Source organism: Triturus cristatus, chromosome 10 (genome assembly GCF_964204655.1).
Source record: "Triturus cristatus chromosome 10, aTriCri1.1, whole genome shotgun sequence".
Lineage (NCBI taxonomy): Eukaryota > Metazoa > Chordata > Amphibia > Caudata > Salamandridae > Triturus > Triturus cristatus.
The window spans coordinates 1,082,605,111-1,082,623,255 of NC_140593.1; the positions used below are offsets into that span (position 1 = coordinate 1,082,605,111).

The 18,145-nt window shown below is 43.2% G+C and overlaps 1 protein-coding gene across 1 annotated transcript in view; it reads left to right on the forward strand.

Annotated features, from left to right (window-relative positions):
* Positions 1 to 18,145, forward strand: part of LOC146796600 (lysosomal alpha-glucosidase-like) — an 854,317-nt gene that overhangs the window by 261,204 nt on the left and 574,968 nt on the right. Inside the window, exons 7-8 of the mRNA XM_085629244.1 lie at positions 14,506 to 14,624; positions 14,714 to 14,845. Coding sequence (XP_085485370.1) covers positions 14,506 to 14,624; positions 14,714 to 14,845 — 251 coding nt within the window. The remainder of the gene's footprint in view (positions 1 to 14,505; positions 14,625 to 14,713; positions 14,846 to 18,145) is intronic.

The following is an 18,145-nucleotide window of genomic DNA, read 5'->3' on the forward strand; positions in this document are numbered from 1 at the left end:
AACGTCTTGTCTCAGTGGGTAACCTCCAAGTTAACTAGGTCAGTCTTCCATATTTCTCCTTGAAGTTAGAAGTTTGTTGAGAAGGTATTTGATAATTGCCTTGTAGAGTTTTTGAAAAGACACTCCTCTCCAGCATTTCTATTAAACTCTGGCCTGCAGAGGATAATTATCCTGCAAGTTATCTCAAGCAATATTTTGTCTGAGTGCATGTTTCAGCTGCAATGGCTGATAATATTCTGTTAGAGTGGGATGAAAGTTTTGTACATTATCTAAGGTTTTTATCCTTGAGTAACTACCCATTTCTTCCACCATAGACATGCCTATAACGTCCTAAGAGCTAAGGCCTCCCTTAGTTATCACTGAACCCACTGTCCTACTATGTACCACAAATCTATTTCTATTATAACTTTCCTTGCCATCCAGTTGCTTTGAGATCCATCTGCCATGATTTAATCAACACAGTACCTGCTCTAGTTAGTCTCGGTCGATATTCCGTGGTCAGACCACGGAAACACTCCGTCGCTTGGATTTACCCTGGGACTTAACTTTGGGATCTTGAATTATGAGTAATGCCACATACCATTATGAGGAAATCTGGAATGATTAGACTGTATGACTTCTGAACATTACAACTAGCCTTGAGAAAACCCTGGCTCAATCTGCCATATAGGGCGAAACATGTGTCGGCTTTCCTCTTTTGCCTAACAAATTGTCATAACAACATGATGAAAAGAGTAGAATGGTTTTTTAAAAAAAGTGACAAATGAAAATAATATACCTACCTTCACTCTACTCCACCTGGACTGCTGTGTTGTAATTACAAAAAAGGAATTAACCTAATGAATTAATAGACCGACTGAAGGGAGGAACACATGTTTACACCCTCACTTCTACTTGTCAATATGAGGCTGGAAGGTCCAGAGCCTTGAGCCAGGTTCCTCCTAAGATTCGCAGGAATTGATATCTGTAACACCAGGATCTCTGGACCATTTTTTTTCCCCCTGAACACTTGTCTCTTTTGGTGCTATACAAGGAGGTGACAAATGATGGCAACATTCTTATTATAAGGAACGTATGAAATTTGTGACATATGAAGTCAATGTACCATCATTGTGATCTTCGCATGTTCCATTGGTTTGATCGTTGTTGTCCCAGGTAATGGGCTCAGCCATACAAATTGGAGTACTTTTTTTTCCTCAGGAGTGTGGGACCTCTGGGGATGGGAATTTTGGGGATCCCTGCTGATTCTAGAACATTACTTCACAGAAATGTGAGACAAATGTGTGATTTTAGCTAAAGTTGGATGTTTGCAGGGCATTCTGGGAAGAAAATGTAGAGTTGCCCTAGCAGGCCACACCACCCTTAATTTACCTGATGTTTCAGAAATGTTCTAGGTGCCTGGTTACTGGCTAATCCAGAGCCTGAAAGTGGTATTAACACCCTCTCTTCTGGTCCAAAACCACTACTCAAAAAAATCCACATTTCCGCTCACTTGCCATGGGGAGGGGTATGCTGTAGTCATCAGAAGTGAAGACCTGGGACTTTAGAGTGGCTCTGTTACCTTGTCTCAGACAACCTCACCCCATATTTTTTTTATCTAAAAGCCAAATAATCCCTGGTGATCTTTCTGTTATCCCCGGTAGGCAGATTCTGGATAAATCTCCCAATCTGCTGTCCCAGAGGAGTGGTGTACTGAAAGTGGTGGTGCCAATATGGAGTGTGGGCACGGCTTAATGCAAGGGTGGGCACTTGTCCATTGCTAGGGTGAGGGGTGGAGGCTTTCCCTCCTCTAGACTCTAGGGATTGCTTTTTATTGTGGGGCACTGGTTAAATCCCTGCTTGTGGGAGGTCACCCTCCTTCGGGGTTCCCCAAGCAAGAAGTTGCAGTACGGAGCAGCACCACTGGAAATGGGACATTGTGCCCTTTCCATCAGTAGATCTCCCGCACTAATCGTGGTTTGGGGAGCGGACTTATGCTTCTTGAGCAGTGATCTCACTGAAAGCTGTTGCACCTAAAGGCGCCAATTGCCCTCAGTTTCACAATGTGACGTTAGCGTTCTGTGTGCATGGATTGCTACAGTGCGTTTTTAAAATGTCAGGCTCTGCAGGAAGTTATTCCACCGAAAGGATTTTCTCCTTCTCGGTAGTGGATGAACCATTCACGTCCACTATGCTGGTGTGGTGGATGTGAACGGTATGAGTAGCACACTTAAATGGATAAATAATACATTACAGAAACTCTGTTTAATTTTGTCCTTAAAAATGGCTTAGTAGTTTTATAACACTGACTGTAACCTTCACTTTCTATTTTCATATTATAAATCTCTTTTGGGTACTTTGTATTTTGAAAACAAATCAATGGCTTGATAGTTTAGAAAAAATGCCTACAAACAACTGTATTTTTTATACATACCAAATATTAGTTTGGATAAACTGTTTCTTTTTAAAGATAAATTGGCAGTTTTGTATCCATTTTTCTGCTAGTATTTGCATATAATAAAGAGCATTTTGGGACCATTATAAATTGCCACAAAAGTGTTACATTTTGCATACATGTACATGTTTGTGAGTTCTTATGTTGTGGTGTTTAATATGCCTCTTTGTTTCACATCCTTTCCTTACTGTTTTTAGAAAAGGGTTTTCCTTCTAATTTTTCATTGTGGGGAACTAATCACTTCACCTTATCACAAACCTTTGTCTCAGCAAATGTTCCAGTTATGTCTTAAATGTGTGTTATACTTCCTATACTGTGTTGTAGTCACTCTTTTCGAGTGTATGAAGAAGGGTCTGCTGTCCTATTATTGTAATGGCAGAAGCCCAACTCAGTTTGTTTTCATTCAGTGGGACTCTGCTTAGATCCTACTCTCCAAGCCACACTGGCTGCAGTCTCAAAGGCCTCCCACCCTCCGTCAGCTTGTACATTTCAGATGGGCAAGGTGCCAATCACCATGATTGGGGCAGCATGCCTTCGCTATTCCTGGAGCAGTTTCCCAGCTGTGGTGGGATTCGCCAAGCCTTTCTCTCCCGGTCGGTGAGTTTAGCCTCAGTCACCTCCATACCACCTCAGTACAGAGGGAGAAAGGTGTGTGCTTCAACTCCGGACAATGCTATATCTTCTAAATTCTCAAAGTGCTCATTTTCTAGTACAACTTTACTTTTTTGTATAGTTTGATCCACATCCAGGCACCTCTTAACTCTGGGATACATGATGTTGCAGAATTCCTCTACCGGGTGGGTTGAAGCACAGGTTCAAGAGATTATTTTAGCACGCGCTTGGCAATAAACCTTGAATCATTGGTCAGGGTAGGGCTGAGTTGACTCTGCTCTGCCTTAAAAAAGAAACTGAGGAAAATGTCTCACTCTTGTGTTTCCAATTTTGGACATGGCATTGGGGACTCTACTCAGTACTACTGGAAGAAGAGGTACTACCCAAAGAAAATAGATTGTGCCCACAGCATGCACATCCATCTCTCCTGGTGTTGTCCTTCTGGGATTATGAATGAAATGTGGACTAGGACACTTGTGAAAGCTACTCCACAGAAGAAAGAAGGTAAGGTGTGCACTGCTAGGATTAATTATAACAGCAAGGTTGAAGTTTGTCTTGTGTGTGGTTGGAGTGGTGTTTTTACAAGTCGAAATAATTTTCGGACTCTAAAAAGTGATTTTGTAAATTACAAAAAACCCTTCTGGGGTTCCAGCCCCTCTGATTTTGTGACTTGCCAGGTTTGTGATTGCGAAAGGACTTCGTACTAATAGCCTCTAATTGTTTTATGAAGATAAACCAGAAATCTGAAAAAGTAGTAGCAATCTTTTCAGTTCACCTGTAGTTCCAAGGACCTCATCTCCAACATTATCAAACTTCTTGTTGTCTTTGGATTCTAAACTGATACTCTGCCCTGGAGGGTGAAAGCCCAAAATGTTTGCCGATCTGGTGGTGCTTTGGTGTTGGAGAATTAGTTTTCTTGGTAATGTTTTCTGAACTTCAGGGCAACGCCAGCTTCTGTGCACTCATTGGTGCTTCTGCCTTTGACCTCAAACGAAGAGCTGTATGCTTGATACTGACCCCTATGTCAGAGATCCCCATATGACGTATACAATGGAACAAGGCTGAATCTTGGGCCCGAATTACCTCAACCGGGTGTAAGCCAGACTAGAGATGGATAGTTTGGGACTGTTTAGTTTTTACTTGCCTTTGATTGTCAATTTACTAGTGGAAAAGCTGTGGTAATTGGTTCATACTAAAATGTAAATATCCCAAATGGGCTATTATCTGTATCCTGAATGTAAAATGTAGATAGAACTAAATTCAAGCTCATTGGATCTTCGTCAAAAAGTCTATGTACCAGTTGCAGCAGCGCTCACGCAGGGCGCGACCGTACATAAAATCAATAACGTTTAAAAAAAAAAAAACATTAAGAGCTGTATGAGAGTGCAGGATAGTGGCTTATGCTGAGTTTATATCCTGTACTTATATCCTGTACTTGGAATGCTTCCTCTACAAGGACGTACTACTGTTAACTGAAAAACCTCAAACACCGCTCAAAAAACGAAGAGTTGTGTGACAAAAAAGAAAAAGTGAGGTGGTAGCTTGGGTAGGCTGGTCAGTTATGAGCTATCGGGTTGTGAAGTCATTGTTTACTATATGGAGGACAAACAAGGAGAGGACATACCAAGGGGTACTCAGGACATCTGGATAGCAGAAGTATGAGACCCTTGACAAAGCCCACAACAAAGTTCCTTCCTTGGGTGATGTTGTCACTAATTAAGGTTTTTAGTGGTCCTCACCAAGTCGATAAAGACATGAGGCATACTTAAGCACTGGACCTAAATTCCAGGCTCCATTCGTGGAGGCATCCTTAAAAATTCTTAACCCAACATTTTCAAAAGTAATTGTGGCAAATATAAAATCAGTGGGGAAAGCCAGCACTCCTCCTCAGGCACAGCTTTGCTAACACTTGGTGTACAGCAGTCTGAAGGCAAATCATTTATTCTTCAACCTTAAGATTAATATACTCGAGTGTCTTCCGTATGATTATTTCTGCCGTCAACGCGAGCAGTCTGAATCACCATGGTCTAGATCAAACTAAGTGCACTTTTGGTTAAGGAAGTCAGAGGGTGAAGGAGGGTTAACTGGGAAAATGTCATCTTAGTAAACAGATATGCCTCAGTGGGGGCTTGCCCAAAGATCTTTGAGTGATTGAAAATAAGGACCTGTCCTAGTGCCCCACTCATCTGGACTAGTCTAGCAGTCCACAGCTCAGAGGTGGAATTCTTTTGAGCATGAGCTTCTATTTTCCCTCTCAATTCAATTGCCTTACTTTTATAAATGTGTTCCATGTTACCGGAATAGCGGTTAGATGGGAACATGTCATCTCTGCTCTATCAAGGCTTCGTGAACTAACTATCTTGTTCTTTGTAGGAGACAGAAGAACCTGAGGGGCAAGCAAGAAATTAAATGACATGCACGTCTGGTTGAAACACATCAAGAATTGCCATGCCCATGGGGCAAGTGTGTTGACTCCACAATATGAGGAATGTGGACAGATGAAGTGATTTGCAGTCGAATTGTTCATGATAATTGTGTGGTTCAGCCCTGCACTTGGATTCACTGGAGAAAAGCAAAATTCCATAATGCAAATGTGGATTCTTCATGGGCATGGTTGAATCTGTTAGATTACTTTTGAGCATCTTTAGGTAAAGCCTGGGTGCTTGACCAGTCTCTCTTGGAACAGGAACCCCAGAATACCTGAGAGCAGAAGTTACCTACAAATGTAAGAACCACCTCTGAAGCTGCGAAGGAACATTTTCTAGAATCAGGTGATATTTCTAGCAACTGGTTTAGTAGAGTGGATTCATGTGTAAGTGCTTGTTTTGCAGTATTTCAGCAAGTCGGACAAGTAGCCTCATAGGTTCAGCAAATTTAATTGGGCTTTACATACTTTCCCATACTATATACACAGGAAATCCTGTACACATAATGAACCAAGGCTTCCGTGCAAATATAGTTCTTTGTAGTTCGAAATCCTTTGGGAAGCACCTCTGTAGCGTAGAGATTTTTGGGAGCAGAACACTTTGTCCTTCTGCTAGTAAAAGAATGGACTTAACAATAGTAAAATGATTCAGTTGAGAGGGCATGCTTCATGGAACTTTGCATACAACTAGAAAGTTTTCTTCAGCTTAATACTGGTGGTCTACTGGATGAGTCACTACAAGCCAACGCAACAGACTTTCGCTCCTGACAAATCCTCATCCTTTATGCAAATAGATCTCCTCTTTACTGGAATCAGTGGCTTGCTGCATTTTTATTATTTCCTATGTATGGCTGCACATGAGGCCTCTGTAGGAATGCATTGAATACCAGTGGTGCCTGAAGTCCAGTAACTGCGAAAACAAACTGAAAGTAATATTTTCTGGTTTCCGTTCTCTTGAAGGATGGGACATGAAGAAAAACATACTTAAATGAATACTTCATCAGAAATAACTTCCCATCCAGACAATTGGAAAAGGCTCTTATTGTTGGCAAGAGGAGCTTGCATAAGCTATCTTAACTACTTAAGGAACTCTTTCACAGAAAAAGATGTGATTCCCTCATCGTAGTTCCAGAAATGAGATAGATCCATCTTGTCCTTAAGTTATTTATCTCACTGGGGTAAGTGACAGTGCCAACAGGCAAAAAATAACTATGTGCCACCTCAACAAAGAGTGAATAAGGAAGTTTGGAACCTTTATTCTGGGAAGGTCAAGCTATGTGAAGGTAGATCTCTATTGGAGAACACTTTGAAGAGCATGATTGGTCATTAACAATTTAAATTTGTCTTGCTAATTGTTTAATATCATTGTATTAGTAATGGACAGTTGAAATAAAAGAATTACTGTATGCAATGATTAAAAATGATAGTAAACATTGTTCATTATGGTTACACAATTTAGAGTTGTTCCTTTGTCTTTTAAAAAGATGTCTGAAAGCCTGTATGGAATCATTAGCCAGGTATGGTCCCTTCCTGTGCTTTTTTGCTGAATGCTATAGGAGAGCCAAGAGGCCCATTGTGGACAGGCCATAGCCTAATCCACTCATAGCCTAATCCACTGTAACAAAAGCATATATTACTCCTTTCTTGAGAAACAACCTGCTGATACAATTTGCTGGGTGGGCAAATGGAAATCAGGCTCTGCGTTTTTAATTTCAAGGGACGTTTTGTTGGGGACTCAGCTCTATGGCTTCAGTTCCCTCTTTGATCTCTGGAGCTACACAGCCTTGCCATGGTAAGTAAGTAATGTGTGAGGCCACATGATGATTAATAGGAATTAATATAAATGGATATGCAGAGGCGGGTTAATTAAAAGTTGGATGGCTCTTTGTTCAAAGTTTTCCTTTTAGGCACGGTTCTGAGGAGCTGGAGCCAGGGTCCACTGAGCCCCTCCCCTGCCCCCCTTTCCGGGAGATAGAGCGACCCCTGCTGAAATTAAAGAGTTTTACGAGGCCATGCGCTACGTATTTGATCTGGCCGACCTCTCTGGCGAGCCTTTGGGCCCCACAGGGTCGGGACGGGCCCATTGTATTCACCATCATCGGCTCCGGCCATGGCACCAGTTGGGCCTCGGGGTTTTGATTCCAGATCCGGGATGGCGATGGTCATGCCAATGCAACCTTTCCTGAAGTATGACCCCAAGTCGGTGCCTACGGAGCTACCGGTGCCCACCAGCGGCTCCATCTCCATCCTTATCCCGTTGACACGGAGTCGGATTGGCATCACTCGACGCTGATTCCGCCACCAGCAGAACCCAAGGGTTCTATGTTATCGCCTGAGCATTTTCATGATGTTTCAGGCTGGGGAGAGGACTGAAAGGGGTCTATGGACCCTTTAGAACACCGGGATAAGTCTGCAGAGCAGATGGACTGGTATGAGTAACTTGGGGGAAGCCAGTGGTCTAGAAACATCCCCAGACGTTGACATACTTTCTCCGCCAACTGTGGGTACGAGGAGTGGGCTTGTTTTGCCATGGTTGAAAAGGAGGGCAGCTGAGGTCCTTGGTCTGGAGTAGTCGTATGTGCAGATCAGAACTAATCTCCTGACCGAAGTGCTTCAGCCTGGGACTTCCACCTCTGAACCCCTATTGCCTTTCAATGAGGCCCTACTAGGCACGTGGTCCAAGCCTAGCACAGGGGCTCCTGTGAATAGGAAAATTGCACGCCGCCATCGCCTGGCCTTGGGTGACCCAAAATATCTCATCCAACACCCCACCCCTGAAAGCTTGGTGGTGCAGGTTTCTACCTCCCAGGCGCGTTTCTTTTTGCACATCCGGACAGGGTATCCAAGAGGTTAGAATCACTTGGGAAGATGTTTTCTTCCTCCAGCCTGGCATTGCGGTCTGTGAATACGGCATGCTTATTGGGCTGTTTCTCCCATTCCCTTTGGGAGACGGTTCCTCAAGTGCTGCCACAAGTCCCGGGCTGTGCTCTCCCAGGTAGTTAAGGACGGGAGAGATGCAGCATAATTCACTATCAGGTGTGGACTGCACACAACTGATTCGCTAGGCAGAGCGATTTCATTGACGGTGGCCGTGCGGCGCCATGCCTGGTTTAAAACGTCTGGCTTCTTGAGCAAAATCCAGGCTCATTTGATGGTCCTGCCCTTTGATGGTTCCGGTCTGTCTCTTTGGTGAGAAGGCAGACTCTGCCCTGGAATAGTTCAAGGATTCTCATGTTATGGCCAGATCCTTGGGCCTTTCTACAACACCTTGTGGTTATTCTAGCTTTCGCCCCTTTCATGGCTATGGAAGAGGGTTCCAGCCACGCCAGCCCTATCACCGCCACCATCCTATGCAGACTTCCCAAGTTGTGCAGGGACGTGGACGCGTCTGATTTCGTCCTAGGAATGGAAGCCAGAAGTTGTCAGCCACTCTCCCCTCGGCAGCCTCAGCCTCCAAGCACTCCTAGTTTGACTCTGCAAGACTACGTCTCTCCAGTGGGAGGGAGAATCCATTATCTCCCCCACTGGAGGTCCATAACATCGGACAAGTGGGTCTTGCAGATCATTCAGGAGGGCTATTCTCTGCCTTTCCTTTCTTTTATTCCACCAATTCAAGTTAGACTGGGAGAGGATCATTTAAAATTGCTCCAAGAGAAAGTTACAGCTCTCCTGGCCAAGGGGGCTATAGGGAGGGACCCAGTTTCAGAAGTAGGCATTGGCTGTTATTCCAGCTACTTTCCGATTCTGAAGTACGAAGGGTTCAGATCTCAGAGGGAACTTCAAGAGTTCTGCAGTGGTGGTTGACGAACCGTGATTAGGTTGAAGGCCGACCCTTCTCCTTTCCCTAACCAGATCACACAGCGGTGACGGATGCATCACTTTTAGGATGGGAAGACCATCTAGGAGAGGTGGAGATCAGGGGACACTGGTCTCCAGCGGAGTCGGGGCTCCACATCAACTTGTTGGAGCTTCGAGCGATTCGGTTGGCATTGAAAGAATTTCTTCCCTCTGTCAAGGGTAAGTTAGTGCAGGTGTTCACGGACAACAACACAGCCATGTGGTACTGCAACAAACAGGGCGGGGTGGGGTCTTGGACCCTTTGTCAAGAGGCCCTGCGGCTCTGGACATTGCTGAACAGCAGGGCATAAACCCTGATGTTTCAACACCTGGCAGGTTCTCTGAACGCCAGGGCAAACAAACTCAACCATCGATGCCTAGCGGATCACAAATGGTGTCTCCAGTCGAAGCGGCACAAGGTCTCTTTCAGCAGTGGGGAGAGCCTTGGTTGGATCTGTTGGCCTCCGAAGAGAACAGGCATTGTAAGCAGTTTTGCCGCAGCTGTTTTGCGTGCTGGAGTTCCCAAGATGGCTATCGCTTGGCGACGCTTTTTGTCGCGAGTGGAACTCAGGCTTGTTGTATGCCTTTCCGCCCATTCCACTTCTGCCCAGAGTTCTGAAGAAGTTCAAGAGCAACAGGGCCAAAGTCATTCTTGTGGCTCTGGACTGGGGAAGTAGAGTCTGGTATTCAGCGCTTCTGAAGATGACAATCGATCCTCCGATCAGGCTGCCACTTGTGGAGGATCTTCTTTTGCAGCACCAGGGGAGGATTCTCCACCCGAACCTGTCAACTCTCCACCTCCATGCGTGTAGATTGAGCAGTGGCAGTTGATGGCTTTTGACCTTCCTTCCGAAGTATGCAACGTTATTTCGGCAGCCAGACGGCCCTCCACTAAGACTTCATACGCCTGTCCTTTTTATCATATTGTACAGAAAGGTCTATTAACCCTCTTTCTGCTTCTCTTTCTACTGTTCTTCTTTTTATTCTTACCCTTGCCCAGCTGGGCTCTGCTTTGGGCAATCTATCACGCTGCCCACCTTTTTTGCTCCTCCTAAAGAAGAATATCATCTCGACCCAGAAAGAGCGTTGTTTTTCTAACTGGACTGCACAAAAGAGGTCCGGGTGGACAACCAACTCTTTGTGGGGTACGTGGGAGCTAAGAAAAGTTGGGCAGTGCAGAAAAGGACCATTTCTCGCTGGGTCATTCTCTGCATATGGATTTGCTATGCTTTGGCTAAGAAGCAGCCCCTTGAGGGATTCCACCAGGGGAAAGGCTGCGACTATGGCCTTGGCTCTGGGTGTCCCAGTCCTGGACATCAGTCGGGCAGCAACGTGGGCATCTTTGCAAACGTTTGCTAAGCACTACTGACTGTACAGTCAGGTCTGCAGGGACGGGTATTTTGCCTGTTCGGTCCTTCAGGGCTTTCTCGTGTGAGGAATTTGTCTGCAGTCCCTTCCAGGAGGGTATGGCTTGGGTATCTATTATAAGGTAAGGAATCTGCAGCTAGAAGTCTCTATCAGATGAACTAGTTACTTACCTTCGGTAAAGCATTACCTGGTAGAGACTATCTAGCTGCATATTCCTTACTGACCCACCCATCCTCGCTGCTCTGCAAATGGATTTCTGGGGACAGGGTTGTTTCCCTTTCAGAACCCCCTGCCTTACACACCAGTGGTCAGTGTTCTTCATTGGGTCCACACTCCTGCCGTAGAAAGTCGCAAAAAGAAACTGATTTCAGCGCGCTGCGATGGCATTTATATAGGCCGGAGCACATCACCTCTGTTGCTGACAACACCACACGGAGCTGAATTACTTAACCTACCAGCGTGCATTGTTATTGCTCACAACAAACGTCCGGATCTAGTCTGACACCTGGGGATAATTCTAAAGTAAGGAATCTGCGGCTGGATATTGTCTCTATCAGATAACGCGTTATCAAAGGTAAGTTACTTGTTATTTAATGACACTGCAGTGTGTGTCTGTGCATACATATTTTTGACGTGTAATGCTTTTCCCTGTATATGATTATATTTCTGCTTTTCAGAGAGAAGTTGAATAAATTCTGATCCATGCTACTTCACAATCCACTGTTTTCCACTTTGATAATTCCATGCACTATTTAATGTTTTGATATAATGCATACTTGGGCTGTATCACTTTATATATTTCTACTTTTTATTAGTTTTATGACAACATCACATTAACAAATCAAACTTAACCGAGACTAAAAGGGCTGGTCAGACAAATTGAGCTTTCCATTTCCTGTGATGACATGCTTAATGTGTTTAGTAGGTTGCATGTACTACAGTTAACATACATCTAAACATGACCAGAAGTCCACGGATCCCAGATATTCTTATACCTTTCTTTCTTTCACATCACCATCTCTTACAAACTACCTGCTCACCATTCGCACAGTAGTCAATTCCTCTCTTACTTTCACTCATTTAGAAAGGTTCTGCTCTGTACCAATGGTGCACAGTATCACCCTTAGCAATCAAAAAGCTCAGTCCCGTAAGTATTATCTGTGCTCTAGAGGAGGACCAAGAATGAGAATCTAGCGTATATAAAATTCTGCCTGTTATATCGTAAACGGGTCGCCAATATAATTTAATCTGTGGGCACAAATCGCATGATAAAATGTAATTAATGGAAGTTCACATCTAGTTGATGCAAGCTGGACTGCTGGCTCTTCCCATCTTCCGCACTCATTGGGAACATAATTCCTAAGCAGGTAGTTGAACTGTATTGGTCTAAGATTAGAGGGCATGGCCAAAGTACGTGCTGCCATCCGTGCCTCCTGCCATTCCTCATCTCAATCGTCCAGATCTCGCTCCCAGCCTACCTTAATCTTGTCCATTGGGGGGTTGAGGAACAAGGACCTATACGGTGGGGATATTCCCTTGTGCCCAAGGAGTGGTATCTCTGGATAATCCTTCAAAATGTCACTTATATGTAGTGAATGCATGACTAAGTTGAATGTACCTAAAATAAAATTGTGATCTGTGCGAGTCAAAGGTCAGTGCGAGTTGGTTAAACCATTTAAGGTGGCCATCTTCCCACACTTCTGCCCAGTGAGACATTTTAATGCGATCCGAGAATTTAAAACCGGCCAGTCTTGCGACCTGAGGCATCTGAGTCCCGTGCCATTGGGGAGTTAGGCTGGACGGCATACCAACTATTTAATATGGCTCAATTTCGCACTCCAGCGCAGCAAGTGGAGCTAAGTTATTTGAAGAAGGGAGTGAGGGGGTGACCTCTCTATGTAAATGTAACATAGCATAGTGTTCCAAGGTGTCAAGTTCAAGATGTAACGCTGGGTCACGCCTATTCCCAAGCAACCAATCTGTTCAGTCCTGTAATGGAAGCATAAACCAGGAACACCTAGCTCCCCATCAAATGTAGCCATTGTGCATTTATAATATGTCCCCCTGGGAGTTTATCATTACAAATGTGTTTAGTGGTCATGACCTGTACTTTGGGGAAAAGGTTGACGGGAGGATAAAGGGATACTTTTGTAGCATAAGAAGTGTGGTAGTGCTATCATTTTATATGAAACGGCCTGCCCCATAATAAAGATTGGTAGGGTGGGCCATGGTTCCTTATCCCTGCGACACCATTGTAGCACTGTGGCAATATTAAGGACCCAGGCCAAACTTTGGCCTAAAATTGCTACCATGCCCAAGTATTGAAAATGGTTCCCAGCTAAATGCAGATAATTCCAAGTGATTGCCATGGGGTCTCACCTTGCACCTGTATGTAGGTGCATTTATTCCAGTTCACTGTCTGACCTGAGGCATCCCAATAGACCTGCAGCATCTGCTGCAGACTCAACAGTCAGTCCTCCTGGTCTTCCAAAAAGAGCATGACATCATCGGCATATAATGACAGACTGTCCTCCGATCCATCAGGCAAACTATACCTCACATAGGTTTGCCAGCCCAGACCGAGGAGGGGGCCCTAGTGGCGGTTAAACCTGGCTTGATCTTTACACTGGCGAGATAACTAAGAGCATAAAAGGCCGTAGCTGACAAAAAGCCCCTGGACCAGATGGTATCCCGCCTGACCTATATGCCACTTATCCAGATTATTGGGCCCACTGTTGACATTTGTCCTGAATGCTGCAGTACGGGGTGGTCCACTCCCCTCATTGTCATTATCTGTCATAGTCCTAATATTAAAAAAGGGAACAAAAATAAGCCACAGTGTTATAGACACATATCTCGATCTCTTAGATTCAGTTGTTAAAGTAGCGGGGCGGGCGCTTTTAGATAAATTGAGAAGTTGGGCTAAAGATAATATAATTTCTGACTCAATATGGTTTTCAGTCAGGCAAATCCACCATAGACCAGTGTATTAATCTTTACATGGTGATAAGCAAAAATACAGTTGCACATTCAGCAACAATCCACCTGGCCATTATGTATTTTACGGTGGCGTTTGATCGAAATAAGCTCTGGAAGATCCTTTTAGGTCTGGGTTTGGACCCCAATGTAGTATACTTTCTCTGTGAGCTTCATGCTGAGACATCTGCTAGAGTTAGGTACTCTAAAGATTTTTTATGTACAGATAGTTTCAAAACGGGTCGTGGAGTTTGTCAACGATGCATCCTTGCCCCTTTTTTAATCTCCTTGTACGTTAATGGACTGGAACAGGCCCTAACTGCTGCAAATGCAGACTGTCCATTGATTGGCTCATGTTCCCTTCCAGTACTATGATATGCGGATAACGCAGTGTTGATAGCAAGAATGGACTTTGGTCTACAAACCCTCTTGAATACTTTTGATTCTTTTATGAGGGATTTAGTCAACCTTCCTAAATTCCACGTAATGGTGTTGAGGCCCGAGAAACCTAGAACAAAGACTTTTATCGTGAATAGGCATTTTTTTGGTTCGTAAAACCATTTGTTGACATGCACAGTACAAAATAACATAGTTGATTGCCTTCATTGGTTGTTTATTTTTCTTTCAGGTCTAGTATAATTCCACTGTGAAGTCAGTCTTTTCATTTGTGATGGATTCTTTGAGAAACTCACTAAAAAAAGTGAAACAATTCTTTCAGTCCAGCTTATCTGATTTGTACACTTATCTGGTTTGTACAGTTGAGAGCCAATGCACAATAAAGTGACTGTAATGAATTAATTAGGGTAGCTCTTCTTGATATATCCATTATTTTTATAGAATCTCTTTTTCTTAGGTTTTCCTGCAATGCCCCCTTTATGGGGTCTGGGTTTCCATCTCTGCCGCTGGGGTTATAGAACAAGTAACAACACTTGGCAGATTGTGAGAGCAATGAGGGAGAATCAAATTCCACAGGTAAAAATGTTACATACATGATAAAAGAAATTAACACATACGGACAATGTGAATAACCTAATGTTTATACTGTGTTATGATTCCTCTAGGATGCTCAGTGGAACGATATTGATTATATGAAAGCTGCACAAGACTTCACAATTGACACTAACACATTTGGGACTCTCCCTCAGCTGGTGGAAGACCTTCACAACCACAGTCAACACTATGTTGTGATTCTGGTAAGGATTGCTTTGTGCCTTTTTTTTTTATAGGTTTTAGCGTTTATTTTAATTTTATCTATTTCGTTTTTATGTAGTATTTACCAGACTAATAGGGGTAACAAAGAGCTCTGCTTTCTTTATAAGATTGCATATATTATTTTATGAGTTGTTGCTCAAATACGAATTTTACCTTGGAAAAAAAAAAAAGACGAGGCGTTTGGCAAAACAGGAACAGTTGGTTTAGTTAAACACTTTGACCGGGAGCACAGATACAGATGCGGGTCTGAGGACTGTAACATAGGGGGGATTGACCTTAGTTTCCGGTTTGCACGTTTGTCTACCAGCTACGTGCCACCCCACCTGTGACCTGTCAATCAGTAACCTTGGCCCTAGGACCCAGAGCCTGCTCGACCACGTATTTCTGATTCTCGGTTGATGGAGAGTTCATGACGGGCGAATTTGATAATAGTGATGTGATTTCGCTTGTATATGTGAGTATATCATTCTAAGCATTGGCATTGTTTTAAAAAAATATATATTTTTATCAATATCGACATTCCTCTCTCTAGTTGATTTTTCAACTACATGAGTCACATTCTTTGGAACATAGTTTTAACTATTACTGTTTTCCTAGTTACTTGCATTCTACCCAATTTGACGACTATGTATTTACAGAAGGAAACCACACAAGAACAGTAAAAATATAAAAACGGGCAACAATGATGTGCACAGTTCGGTCAGCCACTGGGGGAGCCAGGAAAACCAGTTCATGTACTATTCTTGTCAGGGTCGAAACGTTGAAATTTTTTTTGTCCATCCATGCTCCAACAGGCCCACTAGCGCACAAATCTATACAATTCAATTATCAAGCTAGTGCCATGGTTTTCTGAATTTGAAATCGGAGCTTGTTTTCCAAAATCTCTCATTGTAAATATATGTACAGTATTGTGTCACCTTTGTGTTCAATACACAAATTTCGTCACTTTGTCACCACTCTCACTATGTCACTTTAATCACATTCACATGCGCCGTTTTACTAATTGAATTATCGGACAGCCTTCCTTGGTTTGTCGTGGTAATTCTTGACCTTGTCAAAATATAAAGTAAAATATACTTTTCTTTGTGAACAACATACATTATTTGTTCTTCTCTGTGTGTTCAATTGTTATTTGTACTTTAAAAATTTTTAATACTGCAAAGAAATTTCTTGGCCCGACAAAAAACAATTGTTGTTTATAATGTATGTGCCCAGGTTCTGAGGGATACTGGGTTACTCCATTGCTTTACAGACATCCTAAATACTCAGCTTTTTTTTTTTTTCTTGAGCCTGGTGCAACAGAGTCGCTGTCTTCTTTAGCAGATGTTGGTGCAACTCTAACAGATCTTCTCTGGGAATGACCAGGGTCGGGTGTGTATAGTGACGGGGAGCAGAGGCCACGCCATCTGGTGGCCAGCTGAAAGGAGGCAAACTTGCCCCCTTGCCAGTAGGTATCCATCAGCGTGCAGGTGCCCCATTGCATGTCAGGAATTTGCCCTATTCTGCCACAGGTTTGATTAGTTCCCAGTGGAATGGTTCCTTTACATCTGAAACACAAGGAATACAGTGTACGTTTCCGTACAATTACGGGTTGCCCCTTCCCTTCTAATCACATATATCTATTCACCTCAGTATCCCAGATTTCCTGACATGGGTTATCTATGCTGTGGTTAAACCCATCCTTATGAGACTCATTTCCCTTTGTATCATCGAGGTGTCTTGCCCTACACTGGAACACAATGTCTGGGGTCCATTTCTTACTAAAGAAGATAGCCCCAGGTATGCTAAGGGCCGCCCTGGGACCACAGATGGGAGCAGACGTGTTTGTACATTGGTGTGGTGGTTTTGCTAATTCAAGAATCTCTTCTCTGGGAAGTCTGTGGGCCAAACAGTATCCTCCCCGTTGGTGGCCCTCCTGCGCATACTATACTCAGTTGAATGTTTCTAGGCTCTGTTGAAAAGGTACAATGCTGTGGGATTGGTCTAGTATCGGTTCAGATTCACTACTACTCTATGGGGTTCTTGTCTGTTGGGTTGTGTCTTGGCCATAATCCTACATAGGCATAAGTGTAGAAGGAATTTAGCTTTTTCGGGGCCTACCTCTTGGGACAAGTAAAGCCTGTCTTCACCTACTGCATGCAGTATCAGCAGATAGATGTAACATGGCATGACTGTTGTCTTGAGCCCACGGCTGTCCTATGCTAATCAACAATTGGTGTTTGTCTTGCACTCTGTGTTTCCCTTTGATAATTATGTTTAAAACAAATGCATGCCTCTCTAGGTGTGTATGTTGTCTATCATACACAAAATAATCTTTCAGTACTGCCAAGGGCACAGTTTCCTTGGACCCCGAGAACACTGCTAAAAGAATATATCAAAATAATACTCACATTTATTCGTACATTTTTCTTGTGTATCGATTTCTTATATTGAAATTTGATTCTTCAATCATTTGTTGTGTATTCCTCTCTAATATACAGACCACTCATATAGTCTACAACAATCCTGTTATTGCCATACAATTGATTCAAAAATGCATCTTCATCATGACAATAAAGCATCAATTTTATCTCATTATGATCATCACAGAACAAACTGCCGATGCATTTTGGGATGCACTCCCTTCTTTAGGGGCTGTTTATGAACTAGAAATTAAAAAAATCAAACATAAAAAACAAGTCTGTCCATTATCTACGCAACTAGCATTTTAGATGCAGTTCACAATGGAATGTCCTAGTTTTATCTGACATAAAATATACATGTGCTCTTGTGCAGAAAAGAATAAAAAGTGAAAAATTAAAACCAGGGTTCCATGCGAAGAAAAAACGTATATACAACAATAACCCTGTCTTTGTGGAAGCGATGAAGGTTTACTCAGGCCACTTCCCTCAATTGTTCGGTAAAACAAATAAAAACGTTGCTGAAAAACGGTGAACTGTCGGTAAAGCATGTCTCATGCAGCACCGACACCCAAGTGTCTGTGATTAAAAACATGAATAATGGATCTTACTTACTGGCGCCTGACTCCATACTGTCTAACTGTCAACACACAATAAACACAACGCACCGCCGTTAAACAATGTTACCATACTCCCACCTCAGTGTTTCTAGGGAAAAACACCATACTCATAAAGCCTACCTGTTAAATTGCACACTTGCTTCTGCTAAGTTTTGCAGTTTTTTTAAAGTCTCCAATCTAATCTAGCGTCAGCACGCAGGGTGCCAGCTGTCTCAATTATAGTCTGCTTATGTTTGTAGACAAACAAAGAAAGAACAACGTA